Source organism: Octopus sinensis, linkage group LG26 (assembly GCF_006345805.1).
Source record: "Octopus sinensis linkage group LG26, ASM634580v1, whole genome shotgun sequence".
In the NCBI taxonomy this organism is placed as follows: domain Eukaryota; kingdom Metazoa; phylum Mollusca; class Cephalopoda; order Octopoda; family Octopodidae; genus Octopus; species Octopus sinensis.
In genome coordinates, this window is record NC_043022.1 from 11,342,479 (window position 1) to 11,367,492 (window position 25,014).

At 34.0% G+C, this 25,014-nt stretch overlaps 1 protein-coding gene across 3 annotated transcripts in view; it reads left to right on the forward strand.

Annotated features, from left to right (window-relative positions):
- Nucleotides 1-25,014, forward strand: part of LOC115224757 (basement membrane-specific heparan sulfate proteoglycan core protein) — a 369,665-nt gene that overhangs the window by 126,093 nt on the left and 218,558 nt on the right. For all 3 annotated transcript variants that reach the window (XM_029795652.2, XM_036513837.1, XM_029795655.2), the window contains exons 8-14: nucleotides 488-601; nucleotides 5,604-5,720; nucleotides 11,351-11,473; nucleotides 14,422-14,535; nucleotides 17,018-17,131; nucleotides 18,669-18,788; nucleotides 24,499-24,612. In XM_029795652.2, the coding sequence (XP_029651512.1) occupies nucleotides 488-601; nucleotides 5,604-5,720; nucleotides 11,351-11,473; nucleotides 14,422-14,535; nucleotides 17,018-17,131; nucleotides 18,669-18,788; nucleotides 24,499-24,612 (816 nt within the window). The remainder of the gene's footprint in view (nucleotides 1-487; nucleotides 602-5,603; nucleotides 5,721-11,350; nucleotides 11,474-14,421; nucleotides 14,536-17,017; nucleotides 17,132-18,668; nucleotides 18,789-24,498; nucleotides 24,613-25,014) is intronic.

Below are 25,014 nucleotides of genomic sequence, written 5' to 3' on the forward strand. Positions count from 1 at the left end.
ATATGTATAATATATATATATGTATATGTATATATATATATATATATATATATATATACCATGTAGAGGCCACAATGGCTCAGTGGTTAGGGGAGCGGACTTGTGGTCGTAGGATCGCGGTTTCGATTCCCAGACCGGGCGTTGTGAGTGTTTATTGAGCGAAAACACCTAAAGCTCCACAAGTCTCTGGCAGTCCCTTTGGCAATCCCTGCTGTACTCTTTCGCTGTAACTTTCTCTTGCTCTTTCTTCTGTTGGCCTGCTCGCCTAGCCACCGGGATTGTGTCATTTGAAGGCTAAAAACAATGCGAAGCACATTGTGACCAGCGATGTGTAATAATAACTGATAGCCTGGTCGGTCACGATGAACATGATGATATGTATGTATATGTGTGTGTGTGTGTGTGTGCTTAATGATTGTGCAGAAAATTTTTATCATTTTCCTGTATGTTCATTTGCAATGGTAAATATTCGCTTTTTTGTTTTCAGCTAAAACTTGTGGTGCTCATGAATTTAAGTGTAATGATGGATCTTGTATCAAAATCTCCCAGCGGTGCAATAGAAAATATGAGTGTCGTGATAGATCAGATGAAACGGGTTGCGGTATGTATTTAACATTGAATCCTTTTTATTACTCTCTTTATTTTCCCCTCTCAGACACACACACATATAAATACACTGCCTTTATGCATTTATTATCAGACAGGACAGGCTGATATTCCCTGCTTGACAATGCTAGAAGTTGATTATATTGTCTGAATGTTAGCAAAGTTAGTTTTTTTTTGTTTGTTTTTTTATGACGGCTGGGTGGGGGTGGGGGTCATTTTTATAGCCCAGTAGAAAGGAAGGCTTTTGTGCCTATAATCTTCCATGGCTCTGGGAGTCTGGTAAGATTGATAGGTTTGAAGTTCAGTTTGAACTGTTCACAAGACAAGGATGATTCATAGTGTAAACTTAATAGTGATAACAGTAGTGGTGTTGGTGGTGGAAGTGGTGATGGTGGTGGCAGTAATGGACATGGTGAGAGCAGCGGCAGTGGTTGTGGTGGTAGTAGTGTAGGTGCAGAATAGCTGAATGGTTATGATGTGTTCTTCACAATCACAAGGAACAAGGTTCGACCTTATTCTTATAGCCATGGATTGACCAAAGCTCTTCGTGTAAAATGAAGTAGATGTGAACTGCATTGGAATCTTATTAGATGGATGTACCTGTAACTCAAAATCAACCTTGTTACACAATGCTTCACAGTGATTCTGCATGGAAATTATGTTAAGAGTACACGTGTATGGAATGCTCAGCCACTTACATACAAATTAAGCAGACGGTTCATTTGATGGAACAATTGAGCACCCATTGTCATCCCAACAGAGATCCATTTACTTCTTTTATATAACCACCATTGTTTTAATATCCATTTTACCATGCTTGCATGGTATGGATGGCTCTGTAAAATAGCATATTACTATCCATCCTGGTCTTGTGTTATTCCATGTGAGGCCTATAAATCTTTATTCTTAGATCAGACCTCACAACTCTTTACAAATATAACTCTTTCTTTGTAACTGAAGATCTTATATATATATATATTTCTTTTTCAAATCTTTATAGCTATCTTGGACATATCCAGTCTATTTGAAATGATTCAGAAGGTATCTGTAACAATATGTACCACAGTTGTAGCACATTATTTGTCCAAACATTCAGTATTAAGAAAATAAATTTCATATAGGACTCCCTGTATGTGTGTGTGTGTATAATCATTATCATCTTCATCATTCTAATGTCTGCCCTCCATGCTGGCATGGCCAGATAGTTTCAACATGATCCAATGAATCTTGTCTTATATCTGGATTGGTACGATTTCTACAGCTGGATACCTTCTATCACCAACCATTTTACAAAGTGTACCAGATGCTTTTTCATGGCACTGGCACTAGTGATGTTACCAAATGTACATGTGTATATAGCTATATAACACATACATTCACAAATATATGCATATATATACTGGGTGATTGAAAGGTAATTCCCTATTTTGAAATACTTATAAATTATTAATTAATTGCAATTGTTACCAAAAAAAAAAAAAAAATTGGATATGAGAGGAAAGCTTTTAGTATGAGGTTTTATTTAAAATTTGATATGGGCTCCAGATGTTGCCTCCAGCTTCTTGAGTTGCCTAGGAACTGCATCAACTGATTTCACCAGGTACTCTTGAAGGATGGAACACATAGCTTATCGTATTCATACCTCCTGGCTGGCCACTTATGTGGACCACGATGACCCATCTATCTCCTGGGGAAGTGGGTATTCAACCATTAATGAATGACAAGAGCAAAATGTGGAGAGATGCCATCTTGTATGAAAATAAAATCTTCAGTATTCTCCCAAGCACTGATAACTGGCCAGATCTCATCTTACAGCATAGTGAGGTACCATAGGGAGTTACTTTTCAATCACCCTGTATATGTAACACTCATGAACACATATATATGTATGCAGGTGTATATATGTATTATATATATACAGGGGTTGGAAAAAATAACGGAAACACCTTAAAATTTCAAACAAATTTATTTTAATATGGGGTAGGACTGCCTCTGGCAGTAATTACAGCCTGAATTCTATGAGGTATAGACTCATACAAAGTTTGAATTGTTTCCAAAGGAATTTTTGTCTATTTTTCAACTAAAAGAGTCTCCAGTTCTTGTAGTGATGATAGTGGAGGATATTGACTCCTTACTTGTTTTCGAAAATGCACCATAAATGTTCAATAATATTGTGATCTGTGGACTGTGGTGGCCAGATAAGATGTTCAACTTCACTAGAATGTTCCCCATGCCATTCAATAACAACTTTAGCTGTGTCAATTGGCACATTATCGTCCTGAAAGATTGTGTTTCCTTCCAGAAACAGTTCTGCAACCATAGGATGAATTTGATTAGATAAATTGCTTAAATAGTATTGACTATTAATTCTGTCATGAAGGGAAATCATTGGGCTGGCAGATTTCCAAGAGATAGCCCACCCAGATCATCACAGATCCTCCTCCATGTTTAACAGTTGGAAGAAGGCAGTCGGGGTCAAATGCTTCTTTTGGCTGTCTCCACACGTATACTTGGCTGGTGGTCGGAAATAAGGTAAAGGATGACTCGTCCAAGAAAATAACATTTTTGCACTGCTCTAGGGACCAGTTCTGTAGGTTTTTACTCCACTCTAAATGCATTGCAACGTTTGATTTTGAAAGTAGTGGTTTTCTGATTGCAGCCCTCCCATGAAATCTGGCTTTGTGCAGCTCCCAGTGAACAGTTTTTGTGGAAACTGGATTCTCGAGGTGGTCATTAAGCTCTGCAGTAATTTTGGGAACTGTACTTTTGTGATCCTTTCTAACAATTCACTTATGAGTCCCACAGTCCCTATCTGAAACTGTTGGTTTTCTCCTGGAGTTTTGTTTCAATAGGGAGGTTTTTCCCTCTTTCTCTCTCAAAGGCTGCCATTACTTTCGAGACTTCTTGATACACCAAACATTTCAGCTGTTTTCGTTATGCTAGCTCCTGCCATACGGGCACCAACAATTTGACCTCTTTGAAAGTCTGATAGATCTGTCATTTTAATGAATTTTAATTACCTTTCTCTCAATATATCTGAAAAGGAACAGCAATTTTAGCAAAACATATTAAGCAACACTAATAATATATTAAAAAAAACCCCATAAAAATAAACAAGCTTTCGATGGTTTTATAGATATTTCAGGATTATATGCTATTATGCTATGATGCTAGGTGTTTCCATCATTTTGTCCAAACCCTGTATGTGGGTGTGTATGTATATATTTAAATTTATATATATGTATACACACACACACACACACACACATATTTATATACTCTCGTAGTACAGGGCAGATTTCCAAATTTGCAATCACCTTCTCAGCAATTAGACTTACAACTTCACACACTAGCTTGTAATAAATAAAGAAATGGATACAAGACCCTGCAAAAGTGAAAAAAAAAAAAAAGCAGACTGGAAACAAAATCAATTTATAATGATGAATGTGGTGCTTATGTTATTAGTGACAGCAATAATTTTAATGAATTCTTTTCATGGGTTTTACTCAAATGCTCCTTCACCTATGATGTTGTTTGTATGACTCACATGACAAACGGAGTATTTATCTGATCTCTAATGACTATATGTATATAGACACACACGCATATATACATACATATATATATAATATGAGGGAATATTTGAAACTTAATTTAATTATTGAATTGATAAAAGATGGTTTTTTTTCTAATTTATATATATCTATATATACATACACACACACACAAATGTGTGGTGTGTGTGTGTGTGTGTGTATTTATTAATATTTAGCAGAAGCAACAGAGTGACTGAAGGTCTGAGAGTTTCGTGCATTGGCACTTATCAAGGTAGTTACTCATCAAAGGGCTGTGGGTTTATATAGTTGTTTGAGAATTACATTTTCCTCTGGATTGTTCTAGATCGAATTTTAAATCATAACAATGTCATGTAGATAATTCATATATTCAAATAGTTTGCCCATCCTGTCATTGAATAAGTAAATACATAAATAAATAATTGAAGAGAGAAAGAAAGAAACCTTGTGTGTATCTTCATGCACACAGAAACACACACACATACACATATATATATATGGACATGCATATATACATATATACCGAAAGGCACATTAGTGTAAGAGAGGGAAAAGCATGTTAGTGGAAATGTTTGCAACAGTGTCCCTCTGGTTATAATGAAAGTTGGGTTACTGATTACAAAATTTCCTTAAATATTTAATGATAATAACAAAAACATAAAGAAAAATATTTGTAATAATAAGAATATTAATATTGTTTCTTTTCTTTCTAGGAAACTATTAATTCCCATACATTCTTCATTGCAGCATCTGAACTTGTTCTTATCTTTCGAAAATATGTTTTGTCTATGAATTGATGAATATATAAATAATTATATTAATATATCAGTAGTGAGTTGTTTAATGCAAGAGATAAGTCTTCCAGCAAACTTGAGACTGTTGAAACTGGTATCTTTACCTGGGATCAAACCAGCTCACATCAATTGAGAAATGTATAGTAGCTTTTTCTATGACTTTGTATTTGAAAATAACAAATTTACTTTATATATATTTATATATAAATATATATTTATATATACATATATATTTATATATACATACATACGTATATATATATATATATATATATATATATATATGCACACATGCATAAATATATATGCATACAGGCATAATATGTGCATAAAATGAATACCTACAAATAGGTATGTGTATATATGTATGTATTCTTAATACAGTAAATCTTTTTAATTTTACAATATTATTGCTTCCTAGTTTTTATCTCTTTCTAACTTCTTGTTCTTGATTTCAAATAAATGATTCCCTACCACCACCACCACCGTTCTCATTATACTCATCATATCTTACATACCTTCTCAATTTCAGAACATAAATTAAGGTTTTTTTTTATCAATTGTTTGTTTTTATTGTCATTTTTTTTTTAATTTTATTTCTCACTGTTGTCGTTACAACACTTTATAGCAACCACTCCATGTCGTCGTGATCAGTTTAGATGTGAAGAGGGTCACTGTATTGATGGCCGTTTTCGATGTGATGGAATCAACCATTGTCCTCTCAATACTGATGAACTTGATTGTCGTAAGTGATATAACAAAAAAAAAACACAAAAACAATCGAATTACTGATGGGTAATTTGATAAAAATCACAGAGGTTTCTTCCTCAAGATGAAATTTTGAAACTGTTTATTTTTCTCTGCTGATGCTGATGCTAATGATGCTATCACTGCTCCTAATTATGGTTTGTTGTGGTTGTTGTTCTTGATGTTAATGTTATTATTCCTCTTGTTCTTGCTGCTCATGTAATTTTGTGACATGTTCTTGTCTATATGATCCTTCATCTTTTTATACCTCTGTGAAGTTGCACCCTTTTTTTCCTCCCTTTTCACTTTTTTCCTTCACTACAATTCTTCTACCTTTTCACAATCCTTTTCCTTTGTTTTGTCTTGTGTTTACCCTTTGTTTTACACCTCTGTTTTGCCTGCCACCTACATTGTTTTATACTGTTATACCACTATCTTTATCTTTTTCTACTAGTTTTCTTTCATCCTCGTTATTACCTTTAGTCTATATTACCTATATTACTCCTCCTTTCACACCTCTCCTTTACCTTCCACTCTGTACCCTCTTCCTCTGTTTCTTTTATCCACTATATATGTTCACTCTCCCCTCAATCATCTATATCTTATATTTATCTGTCTTTGTCTTCCACACTGTCAGTGTCTCTATTACACCTCTCCCTTTCTGTTGAACTCTTCAACATTTTGGTTTGCCTTCCAATGTTTTATCCTTAATTTTCCTGTATTTTACCCTCCATTCTGTTACCTCTGTTTCACCCTTCAAAGTCTCAGTGTTAATTTACACCTTGCCCTGTTTTACTTTCTATCACTTTAGTTTACTCTTCATCTGTTTTACCATCAATTAACTCTGTTTTTACTCTATACACATTCTGTGTCAAACTATCAAATCTATCTTTCTCTCTTTTAACTTTCATCTCTTCAGTTTTTGTTCACTTTGTTACTTCTGTCTTACTCTTCACATCATATCATTCCATTTTCTCTTTCCACCCCTGTTTCCCCTCTTTTACTCCTCCCAAATTACTGACTTTATGTTACCCTGCAGTACCCCTGTTTAAACTTCCTAACTCTGTTTAAACTTCCTAACTCTGTTTTTCTATTTTTATCCATTCCACTAGTGTTCCATGCTCTAGAGTACAGAATTTTTTGTTACAATATTTCAATGTAACAGACACTTCTGTATGAAGATCATTCGGAATATTAATATCCCTTGGTAGTGCAGGACAGAGCAGGACTATATGTTACAATATTGGTTACAATATTGCAACAAATAGTTTTGAATGTGTACACATACAAAAGATGTGAATATCCATCTTCTGTGAGGATTATTTCACTTTAATGAAGAAACAACAAAAATTAAATAATGACTTCATTTTATTAAATGTTCAATGCTTGTTTTTGCTTCCATTTCAAAAGTTTCAGCACTTTGCACTTCCTTTGGACTGCACACAGTTTACTGTTACCAATTTTGACTGTTTTATAAAAATTTCAGCACTTTGCACACCGTTTGGACCACTATCCTTTGTTACCAAACATTTACATTATGTTATTTAAGAAAATCACTTTGCACCTGTTTTGTTTAAATATTTTTTCACCTTGTTTAATTTTCTTGTTTTGTTTTTGAAATTTGTATTGAATTTCTGATTTCTGAATATCTGAACTTTTCTTCATGGAGATCTATATTTTATTTATTTCTCCTTTTTTTTTTATCTGTGAGAAACCATTTTTGCATGCTATTTTTCTGATTACTTAACTATTTCCTGTCACACATTTAACTTTTTCTTATTGCCCTTATATTTTTGTTTTTTTCACAAAAATGACTCAAAGGAACACTCAAGTTCTGTATTTCTTACTGGATTCATTTATGGATTCATTTATTTACTTAGCTCCTTTGCACTGAATATTGAAACCCCCTCAGCAATTAAAGAAAAAAAAAATCATTATTGTGATTTGATAGGGGTAGCAGGTTACCTTTTATAAGATCTAACTGTGTTAAGTCTCATGCCTCTAAATTCTGAATTAGAATTCCACAAGAGAAGACCAATGGTGATGTTGATAAAAAATAATCCTAGTTATATGCTAAGATTTATTCAATCTACTAAAATAGTTTGATTTTGTGCTATTATTATAATCATTGCTTAATAGATAAAGTATCATGTACTATTTTATATTTGTATCCCACTTTTACCAATTTCAAAACCTTTCATATATCACTGTTTGATTTGCTCGAATTATTTTTCCTTCTAGTAGATGGCAACATAGTAGTTTTTTCTTTTATTTTTTTCTTCTCTGCAAGGTTAGTGGTAATTAATATTCACTCTAAAGCTTAGATAGTTTGGTCTTTGGTTGGAGATGGTATCTTGACACATAGTAGAATAATTCTTCTACAGGCTAGTGTTGGTTTGATTCAAACCAAAATGGAATATCTTTCTTCTATCTTCATGTATCACACCCACAGGCATCAGTGGTCATAGACATCAAAAGCTGAAGATTCATGATGGGGGATGCAGTAATTGTCTCCTGTTGTCTTTCTACAGTTTATTTACAGTTTTATCTGCTAGTTTCCTCTACTCTTGAGCTTTTTGTTTTAGGCAGCAAGGGGTAAATATTGCATCTCATCATTTGATAGGATTGTAGGGTATTTGGCTGCCATTTCTTACGAGTTAATCAACTTTGTTAAGGATTCACCATTAATTCAAGATTTAAGTGTTTTATACTATTGTAGAACTGATTTACAAAAAATATTGGCTTGTTGTCATAGGAGTTGTTATTTTACTAGATTATCTGATAAAGTTAGCATAATAAATAAACAAACTGAAAGTTCTTATTTTCCAACATCTCTTAATTGAAAGGTTTATAGATCTATACAAAAGAGAAAAATCAAAGGTTTGGGAGAAATGATGAGAACTTATTTCAGGACACTGAACTGCATGAAGGAGATGACAAGTGTCTCCTGCAAGTTTTAAGATACGGTGCTAAGGAACTTCATAGTAGCAGGGATAAACAGATGTAAAATGATGGTGACATCAAATGACTACATTCAGTGATAAATGAACACTTTTAAAATAGATGAGGATAGTTTGTTCAGAACTTATCTGTTATAAATCTAATGAAATATCTAACCTGTCCCAATTATTTCTTTTGTTTTAATAATTTTCATCTTGAATCTGTTTCTTTGTTGTGATTGTGCATGTTTTTGGTTCTGTTTAGAAATAACTCCAATATTCTTTAATGTACTCACTGCACCCTGTTTTTGCAGTTTTCATTCTCAGGAACACTTTTCTATCTTTCTCATGATATTCTGCTATATAACTTTCACATAATATTCTGCTACTTTTTAATGGTTGCTCCTATACTGTGGTTCCCAAATGGTGTGGTGCAAGATGTTGCTAGGCATCCTATAATAATAATAATATTATTATTATATTTAAAACATGAGTAAAATACAAACTGAAATACTAAATAGAAAGTTTTCATAACATTGCTTCATTTATTGAATAAAGAATCAAATAGTTAATATTTTTTTGTATTATTTATATTTATAGCCTAAAATATATATGTATTTTTAATACACTTTTTTTGACTTCATGTATAAATTGCACCAAATTACTTTCATTTCATCTAAAGTGCACCACATGCAAATATGTTTGGAAACCACAGTTGTTATATGTCTAATACTCTTTGATTTTGGTTATGCATACACACATGATATTCATTTCTCTCTCTTACTAGTTCAATCCAATTTGTTATCTCACTTGTTCATTTTTTTTTTAAACCTTGTAAAGGTTTCATTTGTCCATGAGTAGTAGAACATTATTATCCTTGCTCCTTCTCAACTATGTAGATATTTGATGAAAGGTACTCAGTAGATTCAGATAATTTAAGAATTAATCATAATAAAAGCAAGGATATTTGATAAGTTGATGAGAAAGGAAGTCAAGTTGAATAAAAAATGAAATTCTGATTAAATAAGAGTAAGTGAAACATGAGTTCATTGTTAGTACTCTGTCTGTGTGCCAGTTTCAAGGAAAATTAAAAGCTGTAGCACTGGATAGTTTCCTTTTAGTTTTTTATTCAAAATTATTTCATATATATATTAACATTTCAACCAATATATAAACATTTAGTTTTATTATAAATCATAGCTTAACAATAAAATATTCATTTGATTAATGAATTGTGAAATATACAAAATATTTGATTCTAAGTAATTATATATAACTGAGGGAGAAACTGCTTATAATTTGTGTTTATATAAATGATAAGAAACAAAACTACAAATCAAATTCATTGAATATGAATGATAAAATGTTCATTTATAAGAAATGCTGTAAAGGTCTTCATAAAATAAGCTTTGAAATTCTAGTTTTTTTTTTTTAATATAGTGATAATAATTCTCTTAGAGTCATATTCTGTTTATTTGCTAAATTTTAATAGACTTGTTCTCCAAATATCTAAATTCTTACCTTAAAGTTCTAATTAACTTATCAAAGAAGGTAAGATGTTCAGGAAAAACATAAATTATTTTGTGTTTGTTTTGCCTTCTGTTTAAAACACACAAGCACCAAAGCTGCTTGGCTCAAAGTTCAGTGTTCTACTGCCATGTATAGGTTGGACATCAACAGATGTTTTCCATTGGATCAAGAGGTTAAATATATATTTACACTCTGCGGTTGATAATATCCTATTGTTTAGCATTTTGAGCAAGTATCTTTTACTACAGTCTTGGATTGACTCATGTCTTGTTTGTGAAACTTGGTAAACAGGAACTGTATCAAAACTTAATGGCTGAATTATACCAGTGAGTCAAAGGTTCGACCTTGAAACTGAGTCTTGCTGACTCTGTCTGAGAATTATTTTAAGAGTACATGTGTCTGTAATCTATGCACTTGTTCAATGAGGTTGATATTTTGGTTGATTAAACAAACTCAAAAATTCAGACTCAGATGCATTCCAATGACTAAAATGATTAAAAGAGTAAATGCATGTGTAATTAGATTCTGTAGATAATGAACGATATGGAAGTCTTGGACTAATGGTTCTTTTTCCTAGTTGCTTATAGAATAATCTAATATAAATTATTTCATTAATGCATAGAAATTCTAATATTCACTTACCAGAGTTTAATTAATTGTGAGAAAAAAACTGTATATGCTCATAAACTATTTTAACTGTTATATTTAATTATTTTTACTTAATAATTTCACCTGAATAAAAGCACTAATTCTACTGTAGTGTGATTTTAACAGTATCTCAGTTATACAGAAATCTAGTTTATATATATATAACATCAAATGTATCTGCTTATGATTTATATTTTTAACTAATATATAGCTTTTACAATCAGAATAACAAATGTGTCTTAAAGTAGTTTTTTTTTATCTAATGTTCATTAAATCAATAGCATAGCTGCAATATTAACTTAGAATATTGCATTTAATCCAGGTTAATATTTTTCAATAACTAACTGCTTTGACTTCTAAAGCATTATTATTATCTACTTATGAATATATATAATTATGTTAATATTCCATCTGATGCAAATATTATATTATAACATTATATATCTGCATTATTACATATCATAGATCTTTTATATACTAAAAATATATCCTAAATTGTATTTCATTTTAGCAAACCGCACTTGTGCTGAAAATGAATTCTCCTGCAAAGTTGGCCCATGTATTGCAATAAGTTTGGTCTGTGACAATAAAAGGGACTGTGAAGATAGATCTGATGAAACTCCAGATGCCTGTGGTAAGTATCTTGCCTACTATTGCAATAAATTTTCGAAGCCAGCTGGTTTCATGTTACCATTACCTAATCCCACTTACCTCATTCATTTCTATATCCTCTTCTCATCATTCATACTATGACTGTTGACTTCACCTCACTCAGAGTGGCTGCTGAAGGCTGCACAGGCCATGTACAAAGACACTGTCAGTAAGGTGAGAGTTAATCACGAATCAGTGAAGAATTTGATGTACAGGTAGGGGTTCATCAAAACTCAGTCCTTAGTTCCTTCCTTTTCGTCATTGTCCTCCAGGCCTTAACAGAGGAATTAAAGACCAGCACTCCCTAGGAACTACTATATGCTGATGATCTTGCCCTCATAGCAGATTCCATATCAGAGCTAGAAGAGAAATTCCAAGTGTGGAAGCAAAACCTGTGATCTAAGGGTGTTAAGGTTAACTTACCAAAGACTAACATCCTAGTAAGCAAGAAAACTGACCAGATCCTACTCACTTCAGGTAGATGGCCCTATTTGATTTGTAGGAAAGGTTAGACAGGAACTATGTATGGTATACCCAGTGTAATCTAGGAACACACAAGAGGTGCAGTGGATTAATATGAGGATTAGCAGATAAGGTAGTGTCCATATGTGGAGGATGTACAGGATCCATGAAAGCTACAGAAACTTGGCTCATTAGAGGTTGTAGATAATTTCTGCTATTTAGGAGACCAAATTAGTAGTTGAAGAGGATTCACAGAGAGTGTGATAGCTAGAGTAAGAATGGGATGGAGGAAATTCAGAGAGCTGTTACTCTCCGAGTGAAAGGAAGATTGTATGATGCATGTATATGGACAGCAATTTTACATGGTAGTGAGATGTGGGCCCTGAATGTAGAGGACATGCAAAGGTTAGAAAGGAATGAGGCTAGTGTTCTCCACTGAATGTGTTATGTAAGTGTACATGTTTCACAGAGCACTAGTGTTCTGAGAGAGAAGTTAGGCATAAGAGGAATTAGTTGCTGTGTGCAAGAGAGAAGACTGCATTGGTTTGGTCATGTGATGCAGATGGATCAAAGTAGACGGGACACATAGAAGTGGGACACCCAGGAAGACACAGGACAAAGCACTGAAGAATGACCTCCAGACACTGAACATTTCAGGTGAAATGGAAAAAGACGCCTGGTGTCTTACTGTACTCAAAAAGACCTGTACTCCATGGCACTCGTGGTGGTGCCACATAAAAGTGCCCATGCAGTGTCCTGCAAAAGCACATGTGCGGTTCCACATAAAAGTGCCTGTGCAGTGTTGCATAAAAGTGCGCGTATGGTTCCACATAAAAACATCCATCACACTCTGTAAAGTGGCTGGCATTAGCAAGGGCATCCAGCCATAGAAACCGTGCCTAATCAGACTAAATTCTAGTGCAGATATTTTTTCTATTGTCTTTTTCTGAACGAATTCATGCTATCACAGATTGCAACTAGCCAGCTCACATTTATGAATGTCCTTTAGTGAAGTCATGAGAATATTAACTGGTAAGCTGATAAGGAGTTTAAGAAGAAATGGTGCAGTTAGCTGCATAAACAAATATTTCTTTAAGTATTTCAATTAGTCGTTGAACATGTATAGTTCAATGGTATTTGTTTATTTTTGTTTTTACCTTATAAATTAGAAAGAGGATTAGAATGGATTAACTGATTCTTCAAATCTGGATTTTAGTATAATACATTTTTTATTTTACTTTCATTTTATAACTGTTTTATGTTGGTTGATATTTTGCTGGATCAAGCACTTGTGATATTTGATAACAATTGGGTGCAAACAACACTGCATGATTATAAAGTTGGCTTCATAGCTTGTTGATTACAAGTTCAATCTCATTGCATGCCACTTATATGCACAAAGATATGGCTGTGTGGTTTAAAAGTTTGCTCTGCAACTATGTGGTTTTGGGTTTGATCCCACTACACAGCACCTTGGTCATGTTGATTTGGGTTGGCCAAAGTTTTGTCTGCAATTATAAATCAGTAGACAGCAACAATATAGAAACCCATTGGAGGAACCATTCCTGTTTTTTAGGTGATAAACCTGGTCTGTTGCCCAGTTTAACACTTGGTCCATGAGTGTTTTTTGTGGAATCCAGTTCATTTTGTTGCATATATTCAAACAAGGTTTCCAAGATAACTTTGCCCCTTCCTCCCTAACAGTCACTGCGTGACACCTTGGGCAAGTGTCTTCTACTACTTAGCAGTTCGGCAAAAAAGAGACCGATAGAATAAGTACTAGGCTTACAAAGAATAAGTCCTGGGGTCGATTTGCTTGACTGAAGATGGTGCTCCAGCACAATCACAGTCACATGACTGAAACAAGTAAAAGAGTAAAGAGTATAAGGAAAAAAATGTGTTTCTCCTGATCAAAACACATATACATCCTTGCTCCAGTTTGCTTGAATGACAAGAAACAGTTTTCATCCTGTTTTTGTATGTCATGATATGAACATGTGTTTTCTGTTTTTCTAACATGATAGAATATGATTTGAGAAAGCTTCGTTGACCATCTCTAGCATTTTGAGCAACCATGTAAACACTTTCCTTATTGCTCCTTATTTATTATTGTCTGACTCTAGATCAGTCCTGATTGAGCAAAATGTTCCAGTCCTGCTCATCCTATACTTTTATATATCTATGAAAACAATGTCTAATGTGTCCCTCCTTTTAACAATTGTAGGATATGATTTTAAGCAGGTTTGACTGCAATTTCTAGCAAGTTAAGTGAATGCTTCCTTCTTCACTCAAGTGGTTGATGTAAAAACAATATACTTCAGCAAAACACTATAGTACCCATTCTAGCATTATAATTCAAGTACTGGGGTTGATGTAACTGGCTAACCTCTTATTCTTACAATTACTGGCCTTGTGCCAAAATTTGAAATTTGAATTTTTGTTGTTGTTCTCATCATTATCTCTCTTCAGCCTCAGTATGCAAACCAGGTGGTTTCAGATGTCGTGATGGAAGCTGTATTGACGAGTCCCTCCACTGTGATCGTGTACCTCAATGCCGAGATGGCTCTGATGAGATTAACTGTGGTATGTAAATCATTTAGTGTGTAGTGTTTGTGTGTGTGTGTGTGTGTGTGCGTTTGTGCAGGTATGACTATATAGTTGGGAACTTTGCAACTATGTGATTTCAGTCAAATGTTTCTTTAACAGCCCTGCATTGACCTATGCCTTGTGAGTAAATTTTGTAGACAGTAACTGTACAGAGCTCTCTCTCTCTCTCTCTCCATATATATATATATATATGTATGTATGTATGTATAATATATGTATATATATATATATATATATATATAAAAAAGATAGTTTGTGTGAGTGTGTGCGTGTGTATGTTCCTTATGCATCAGATAACTGAGTTGTCAATTTTGAAGTATGGGGTATCAAAAGATTCAGTAATCTTTCAGCTAACAAATAAACTTTATTTTCATTTACATATTTTCTATGTTATCTCAACAATCAATTATAGTTATTTGAAAGACACTGCTCTATAATGACCCGGTTTCATTAGAAAGTGAAAATAGTTTCATACTTTCAGTTTGAAACAAAATTACAAAGTGTTGCATTTCAAGAGTGACGATGTGTGAGTAATGAAAGTAATGTTTTTCCAAATTAGTCACTCATTAAAAGACATCCATTTCTCTTTATATTATGAGGAAATACAGACACTACTCACTCTCATATGCACACACACATGTACACATACATACAAAAAAGATGTATGCATATGTATTTATGTACATGTATATGAAAGATAATGTGTGTGTGTGTAAGAGAGAGAGAGAAGAGAAAGAGAGCAATTGAGTGCTACTTACACATACATGCAAAAAAATACATACATGATAAAACAGACCTTCACTCACTCACTTTTTTTCTCTCTCCCTTTCACATACACACACACACACATCCATTTCATATACACGTACGTACATCTTTCAATTTCTCCTCTCTTTTACTTTCTGCTCTCACTTCAAAGCAAATGTCGCCTCTTCATTTTCTTCTCACTTTCAATTTCTGCTCTCTTCAAAGCATAAAGAAATTAAAAAAATTTATGGAAATTAACGAACAATCATATGATCCTATATGATTAAGTTGACAACTTTGCTGCTTCAAACAAAAGAATGCCATAGAATAACTTTCTTTGACACACACACACTCTAGGTAAAACCTCTGTGTCAATTATGTTAACTCTTGCTCTGTGCATGTGCAAAATTACAGCCCAAATCCAATTGAAATTACCTTTTTCTATTCTGTAATTCGTGTTTGTGATGAGTGTATTTAAAAACCTGATTCCTTTAAAGCAAGTTTTTCCAGAAATCCTGTCTTTTACCTGTTGTTTCTAGCATGTCCAAGGTGACATTTTTGCCCCTACCCCCTTATTGTCTTCCTAAATTAATTCCAATTCCTATGTTTTCTATACAGGAGATTAGGATTTCGCCCAAAAAACACGTTCTTGATATTTTAATTTTCTCCCTCCCCACCCCAATTTCTTCATGTTTTCTTTTTTACTTTTTTCCAAATGTTTTCTTGGTAATTCACAGAAGAAAAAAGAGAGAGAGTACGAATCTTTTCTTCTTCCTTTTTTTTTTAAAGAAACACTAAAATTTCCTTGCCAAACATCCACCCATCATCTCATCACTTTCAAAAGGCAACAAACTCCCAATGTTTCACTTTCAGATTTTTGGAAAGCTTGGAAACAGGTGAGAGTTGGAGCCAGGAAAAGCCATAGAAATTTGGTTTCAATAATCTCTGTCCATCTCATGCAAGCATAGAAAAGTGAATGTTAAAACAATGATTCTGTTAACAACATTTATAGATTGATAGATATGTATGTGTGTATCTCTCTCTCTCCATATATCTATCTCATATATATATATATGGATGTGTGTGTTTATCTGTGCACATGTACATGCCTATTTGAATTTTTATATTCTGACATGAAAAATTGCTGAGCTATGGAGAACATTGTTGAATTCACTTTACATTTATTTCATGAATTATCAAAATTTTAATCTTACTGTTGTCTGCTATAAACTAGTTCCAGACACATAAATATATACACACCCACCTATACACACACTTATATACATATAAACATATATGTATGGGTATAACTTTGTCTATGTATTGGTGAAGTTGAAATAATTGAAAACTCAATGTTTTCAAATATCGATACCCTGTGTGATATTTGTTCTGCACTATGTGTCACAGAAACTCCTTTATCACTCTTGAAAACCAGTAACTAACTATTCATCATTTATAACTAAAATGCTTTAGATTATTAGTTATGCTCATTGAGGACTAAATTAAGGCTGAACAACAACCCTGACCAAAGATACCTTGAAGCATATCCTTATCATCACCATGTATTCTAGTTTCTGAATCAGAAAGAATTACTCAGAGTATGAAGTCAAATTTGTGTTCTTTCGGGAGAGGAAAAAAAATTCCTCTTATCTTTGATATTGAATATTCTGGTGTCCTCATTTTTTAAATAAAATGTTTTTTAATGGTTCAGGTACTCATTGTTTATCTGGAGAATTCCATTGTAAAACTGGAGAATGTATTCAAGGTGCTAAAAAGTGTGATGGTCGTGCTGATTGCTGGGACAGTTCTGATGAAGAAAATTGCTGTGAGTATTTTTCTTTTTGTTTTAGTTATTTCTTCATTTTGACTATCACCATTAAATAGTAACATATTAGCATTTGTTATACGGTTTTACATTATTCTTTCTTGTATTGCCTTACCCAGTTTTCTCTCCACTTCCCTATTTCACTCTAATCACTTTGTATTCCTGTTTCACTTCTTTCTTCTTCACACCCTCTTCTTCTGCCCATTCTTTTGGTTACATTATCCTGAACGAACAGATATAACATTGGGTAGTGAGGACTCTTGTTTTGCTGAGTACAAGGCGACCTCACTAGCACTGGCACCACAATAAAATGAGCCCAGTTCACCCATTGAAATAGTTTGTGGAAGAATATAGACAATGTAGGTCGGTTCAAGATAATCCGTTATGTCTTGTCTTATCAAGAACATGACAACTCCTCGTGGCAGTACCATGATAAAATTCACCCAATGCATGCTGTAAAATAGTTACTGTTAGGAATGGAAAAATCTAGCTGTAGAATCCATGCCAAAAATAGAATGTACAAGTGAAACATGATCACTTGATTTATCTAGGAATGTAGCAACTCTGAATATGATCTGACTTGTAGCAGGAAGACTCATCCAGCTTATGCCATCATGGAAATTCAGTGATGATGATGATGATCATCATGATACTGATGATATATACTTTTTATAATTGTCTAAGTTGTATTGAATTTTGTCTGCATTCACTATATTTACCAATAATAAAATTGCCACTGCTAAGTCAAAAAAAACCTTGAAGTAATCTAAAAATGTATGTTATCTAATAACATACTATCCTCTATCCTCAATGCAAGTGGTGCTCTCATTGTGTCTTTTTTAGAGTTAGTGGGTTGTGAGAGGTGAAGCACCTAGCTTTATAAGACAATTAAACAGTAATTTTAATTATTTGCAACATTCATCCTGGACAGCATCCAAAATAAACCACTTGACTGTTTGACGTAAAGTCACCCCTTGCATATTCTCAGCTTCTGGCCCACAAATGTACTGTCTCCCTATCTCTGCTCCTTAGTGCTAGCTGGTCTCATGACATCTCCTCTCAGTAACTCCTAACTCTTTCATCTCATTTCCTCTCACTTATTGTTACACCAGCATCACACTAATTACTAAACCGATTCATTCATCCCCAAAATGCCAGAACTTTGGAATACACTCCTTGCACATATTTTTCCTGTAGCAGTTGACTTAAAACTGTTTTGGAAAACTTTCATCCAGTTCGTTGCCCAATTTAACACTGCCAACTGGATCTTGAGTATCTTTTGTGGTGTCTACTCTGTTCTAAGTATTCAGAGCCCATCTGTGATCAGAGGATAACTTCTTTCCTGCTACCAGTCTCCAAGGCCCTCAAAAGGCTTATAGGTGGTCCTTTTTTACTTATTTGATTAAGCAATAAAATAAAATAAAAATGTATGTGTCTTTGTTTATATCAGTTTGAACGATTGTATATGACCTCATGTCTGCCTGTGTCTGTTTTGTCTTCATTTGTATAATTATTTAATTGTATTCTTTGGTTCCAGTATTCTGCAAGAAACGAGAGGAATTCCTATGCCGTGAGGGAACTGTGTGTCTTCATATTTCTCAAGTCTGTGATGAAGTCGTTGACTGTCCGGACAGTAGTGATGAGACAAATTGTCGTTGTATGTTTCTGCTCATAGCATCCATTTACAATAGTGTTTCATCAGAAAAACTAAATATGACAGTGGAAAAAAGAAAGAACTTGGGGAACATTGTTAATGTTGTTATTGTTGCATTAAATATAATGATGGGCATGTGGATTACAGTTCTGTCTAAATTGATTAAAATACATTTTCCACTGCTAAAAGAATGCAGTATATTGAATTAAGTACCGTACTTGAAGACATAATGTTTGCAGTGAATACAAAAAAATACTGCAGCAATAACTTCAAGCCTTGGTTGGCATGAGCTTCACCTTAAGATGTTTGCTTCACAAGTTCTTTGTTCTAGATTGTTTAATCTAATTATATGGCATCTTAGGCAAATGCATTCTACCTTTGCTTCAAGTTGACCAAAGATTTGTGGTTGAAATTTTTATAGACAGGAAGTGTGGGAGTACACTATTGGGACTGTTCCTACTCTTAATTTGTTACCCATTTTAATACCTATTTCTTTATTACCCACAAGGAGCTAAACATAGAGGGGACAAACAAGGACAGACATAGGTATTAAGTCGATTACATCGACCCCAGTGTGTAACCTGAAAGGATGAAAGGTAAAGTTGACCTCGGCGGAATTTGAACTCACAACGTAACGGCAGACGAAATACCGCTAAGCATTTCGCCCGACGTGCTAACGTTTCTGCCAGCTCTCCGCCTTTTAATACCATCTCCTGGCTCGTGTGGGTCTTTGGCAGTATCTACTCAATTGCAAACATTCAGTTCAGTTTGAGAATAACTTCCTCCCTTCCACCAATCAATCATTAAGGCCCAGAAAAGGGTTGTAGGTACTGCCTTTACTCTTCTAATAAAACCATTAATTCCTTCCTCTATTACTTCATTCCCAAGTTCTTGGAGGCAAACAGATTTGTCATGTATTACCTCTTGAGAGAGTACTATTCATTTTTCTTTGTTCTCAGTATTACTGGCCTTGACTGTATTTTACTGCATAAGCAACCACTTATAAGAACAAAAAAGGATGAGGGCACAGCTAAGCTTAAAACTGCGAAGACCTTTTGCATAATGTGCTCCTATCAACAATAGAGAAGTCACACCTGTTTTATTGTAATGTGTTGGTTAAATCTAATGTTAACTAGCATTTTTAGATCCAAATCAGCTCTGGTTAGACAGAGCCATGATCAAACAAATTCCAACTGTGGCCACACCTTTTGAATTTCAGTATAAAATAACTCCTATTCAACTTCTATTTGACCCACTCTGCACATCTATAAATACACACTGATTTGCATAAGCAGTGTTAGTCTGGTAGCTACGTCAACTAATTAAATACCAATAATTTATACATATGTGTTTGTGTATATATATACACACACAGACACACACACACACACACCATTCTTTTAGTTTAATCGACAGCGGTGGTGCTCCAGCATGGCCACAGCCTTCGGGCTGAAACATTTTTAAGGATTTAATCTATATTTTACCCCCAGTTTGAAGGGTATCACTGAATGTAATTACATCTTGCAGAAAGGTGAACTGATCACAATTTCCCCATTTTCAAATTTTTTTGTTCACTTTAGGGGTTTCAAATCCAATTCGTCTCAGCCATTATAAAATCTAGTTTTTTCCACTGTTCATATTTCTTTTTCATCCTGTTACCATTACATAATACCCAGCATGACACTCAACCAACCAACCATCTGTCAATCTATTCTATGCATTTGTCTGTCTATATCATGGTCAACCAGTCAGCTTTGTTTGCCACAATGTCTGTCTGAGAGATGTACGTTCAGTTTTAGTCTGCATCATACTCAACCCTTCATTCATGACTTCTTTCTGATTTCTTGCTGACTGCCTGACAGAACCATACATTACTGGCTCATTTTATTGACCATTCTTTGCATGATTCGATAATATATATATATATATATATGTATGTACTTATGTATATATGGCGAGTGAGACAGATTAAAACTGCTGTATGATGAATATTTGGTTTATGTAGTTAAAAAGAAATGGAATGAAAATGGAGAGTTCATTTATTTTCATGTCTTTTGGGTTGCATTGATTCATATATTACTATATATTTTGAAGATGCTTTAGCCTTATACATTGGAAGAAATGTTCCAATTGCTTGTGTCTAATTATGTTTAATATTTTAAAGTTTATTTTTCATAATATCCATAGTTATCAATTTCAATAATTTAAATAAATACCTTAGTTATTTGAGTTGCATTCCTGGACAAGGTACATAACTCTGCTTGCTTCAGATATTTGCCTGACTTAATTAGTGGCTGAAAGGGTATAAGAAATGGCATAACTTCACCTTGTAAAGCCATCCCTTTTCATATCTGCATGAAAAATAGAAAAAAATAAATGGATGTAAACCAACCCCTCAAAAGTAAAGAAGAAAAAGTTGTATGCTTTATCAAAGGGAGTCTAAAGCATTTGAATGTACTCCTTTGACTTCTTACTTATTCTCTTTAAGTGAACCATATAAGTAAACATATCTAATTTCTGCTATAATTTTGGAACTAGTATTTCTCCCTTGGTTTTGTAATAGCATTGTCATTCTTACCACCTACCCCATCCCTCGCTGAATCCCTCAAAAATCTGCATGGCCATTATATGGAAGAACTTCTTTACCTTGACTGTAGAACTGATTCATTGGTTTAACTTGTATTTGTTATCGTCTACTAAAATGCCATTTGTAGATTAGTTAATAACGTTGTATATCTTCTACATTATTATGTATGTACATAAGTGTATTTGTGTGTGTGTGTGTATACTCTTTTCTTTTAGGTCTCAGTCAGTGGACTGTGGTACAAAACAATGTGAATAAATAAACATTACATTTGACAGAGTAATCTGAATGTAGAAGGGTCAATGGCTCATCTGCAACAGGCAAGCTACAAAAATGGATTTACTTAGTTCAACATTGAGTGCATATAGGTGCAGAGGGATCTTCAATAGACTAAAACTTCATGATTAAAACTTCATATTCTCTCATTAAATCCACTTGACATTCAGTTGAATTTTATTGAGCCAATGTTGTACACATTTCTCTGCGTCTTCTTTGTACGTAACATGGTCAACAGAAGTACATAAATTTTTGCATTGGAGAACATCCCAAAGAGTGTTCCCTGTTACACAGTCACACATGGTGTGGGTGAGAGCAGATGTAGCTCCACGTGTTGAGTGTCATTTCAGTTATACCATCACCTTTATTCGTTGATTAATGTTTATCCACTTAACCCAATTTGCTACCATTTCCATTGTTGTTTTCCTTTACTGCCGTAAAGTAATTGCTGCTGCACTTGTGATGTTGTGGGGTAGCTAAAATACTAATAAAAAGAGACCATGATGAACTTCTTAATTAGCCTTGTTATCTAAGTGGCATAATTAATGTTGAGAGTGAATCTAGTGTTGTAATAAATTTGTTTAAGAATACAGAGAACTGTTATTTCTAATGACAACAAAGAGCTTCTTATTTCATATAAAATGAAATCTAATAACAAATCTAATAAGGAGCATAACATATATATAATTGTTTCCACCTTTTCTGTTCTAACACTTACTGTTCAGATGAATTGGTTCCAATCATTGTAATACATAGTGTTGGCTGAAAAACGAAAAAAGGAAACAAAGATACATTCTGAAGTACATTATGGATATGGAGTAAACACTGTTAACACATCACTAATTTTAAATGAACATATGAAGTATTCATAAGAAATATCATGGTGCATGGTTGTAACTCTTGATCAGAGCAATTGGTAACAAATTAGTAGGGTATTGTTAACTTATAAGATAGACTGAGTAAATCATCATCATCATCGTTTAACGTCCGCTTTCCATGCTAGCATGGGTTGGACGGTTCAACTGGGGTCTGGAAAGCCAGAAGGCTGCACCAGGCCCAGTCTAATCTGGCAGTGTTTCTACAGCTGGATGTCCTTCCTAACGCCAACCACTCCGAGAGTGTAGTGGGTGCTTTTTATGTGCCAGACGAGGCTGGCTAACGGCTACGATTGGATGGTGCTTTTTACGTGCAAGCGGCATGGAGGCCAGACGAGGCTGGCAACGGTCACGATCGGATGGTGCTTTTTACGTGCTACTGGCATGGAGGCCAGTCAGGGCGGCGCTGGCTACGGCCACGTTCGGATGGTTCTCTTACATGCCACCGGCACTGGTATCACAGTTACAAATTCCATTGATGTTGATCGATTTTGATTTTGATTTTGATGTTGATTTTCACTTGCCTCAACAGGTCTTCACAAGTAGAGTTTTGTGTCCCAAGTAATTGGGTATGTACTAATGGGTAGATATAATGAGATATAATATGTAGTCAGTGTGAAAAATTTCTACCATGTGCTGATAGTAGAAAGCATTTATGGTAGAAATTGATCAAAGATTTAAGATGGTATAAGGTCAAACCATTTATAGGGACACCAATGAAGACCAGTCTGATACAAGTCAGTGTGAAAAGATGAGGAGAATAATATTAAGGTGATTGTGAGTGTGTGTGTATGTGTGCAAATAGACATATGTATGTATGTATATGTATTTAGTAACTGTTGTTATTCTGGATAAGATTGCCACTCTACCATCTAGTCTATAGCTTCTTCAAATACCATGAAAGTCAGATGGAAATTACAACCACCCAACAACTGAACACTGGCATCAAACCAAAGTACAAATGTAACAACAATTAGCATATATACATAGAAAGATTTATGAAACTTCTTCTGAATGTATTTTGAGTACTTGTTGGAGTTTTACAAAAAAACAACAGTTGCCAACCTCGCACTATATACACATAAATATGTATAGAAATTTATAATCTAATGTTATATTATCATTAACCTGTATGTGCATGCATTAATATAGGCAAAAAATAAATGACATATATTTCCTTGTTTATTTCAACTATTCTCATCCAAATATATTAAATACTGTTTTTATTCATTGAACCTATTATACCATCAACATATCACCCACATCATTATTTCAATTCTGCTTTGTTTCATGAGTTCAAATGTCACCATGCCGACTATCACAAAGTATATCTGACTTAAAATAGCTGAGAAACTGTATAGCTAAAGCTTTGTCATACGTGTGTGTATGCTTACACACACACACACACACACACACAGACACACACACACAGACACACACACAAATGTGTGGGTGTGTGTATATATGTATCTATCATCAGCATCATCATCCTCATCATTTAACATCTGTTTTCCATGATGGTATGGACTGGACAGTTTTGTAGGAGTTGGTAAGCCAGAGAGCTGCACCAGACTCTAATTGTCTAATTTGGCATGGTTTCTACTGCTGGATGCCCCTCCTAATGCCAACCACTTTAACAAAACGGACTTTTGGTGTTTATGTGTCGCTGGCGCACACACACACACACATATGAATTTACAAGTGTCTATCTTCCTAACACTGATGTACACACATGCATACACACATATGTACATTTACATATGCTTTAATTTGACAATGATTTATACAAAATGCTGTTGTTAATAATTTCTTTACATTTCTCTTTTGTAAATGATATTTTTCATGAAATTTCTCTCTTCTAAGCACAGATTGCAATTCCCATCAAAATAATTATATTTTCTTCTTTTCAAGAATCAATAAATTCAATGTGATTGTTATTTCAAATACTTATCTCTTTTTTATTTTTCTTGTTCTTTAGCCATAGTATGTACAGCTAACCAGTTCCAGTGTGATGGCCGCTGCTTAGACTTGTCTTTGGTATGCAATGGTCAAATTGATTGTAGAAATGGGTTTGATGAGGCAGAATGTTCAGGTAATTATTTCAGGAAAACCCCTATTATATCCCAGACTCAGTCACAAACTGTAAATATACCCATCTATATAAGCCCAAGAAAAATACTTCTGCATGTTTGCTTGACCTGCTAGAAAAAGCAGCCATATCTCCTCATTATATCCTACCATTATAAGAAAAGAAAGACCACAATGGCTAATGTAGTCTTAGTCTTTTTTAAATACAATGATGGGATGGTCATGATTGAAATGTCTTTCAATCAGAGCTAACTTGATGTTATAATATATGCAATTTGTTTTCTTTTCTGTTGTGCTGTACACAGGCCCAGTGTTGTATTGGATTTTCCCAATCATTATTTTATACTGCAAAATGCTATGAATTTAAAATTCAATGTGTTCAAGTATGGTTGTATAGTTTAGAAAT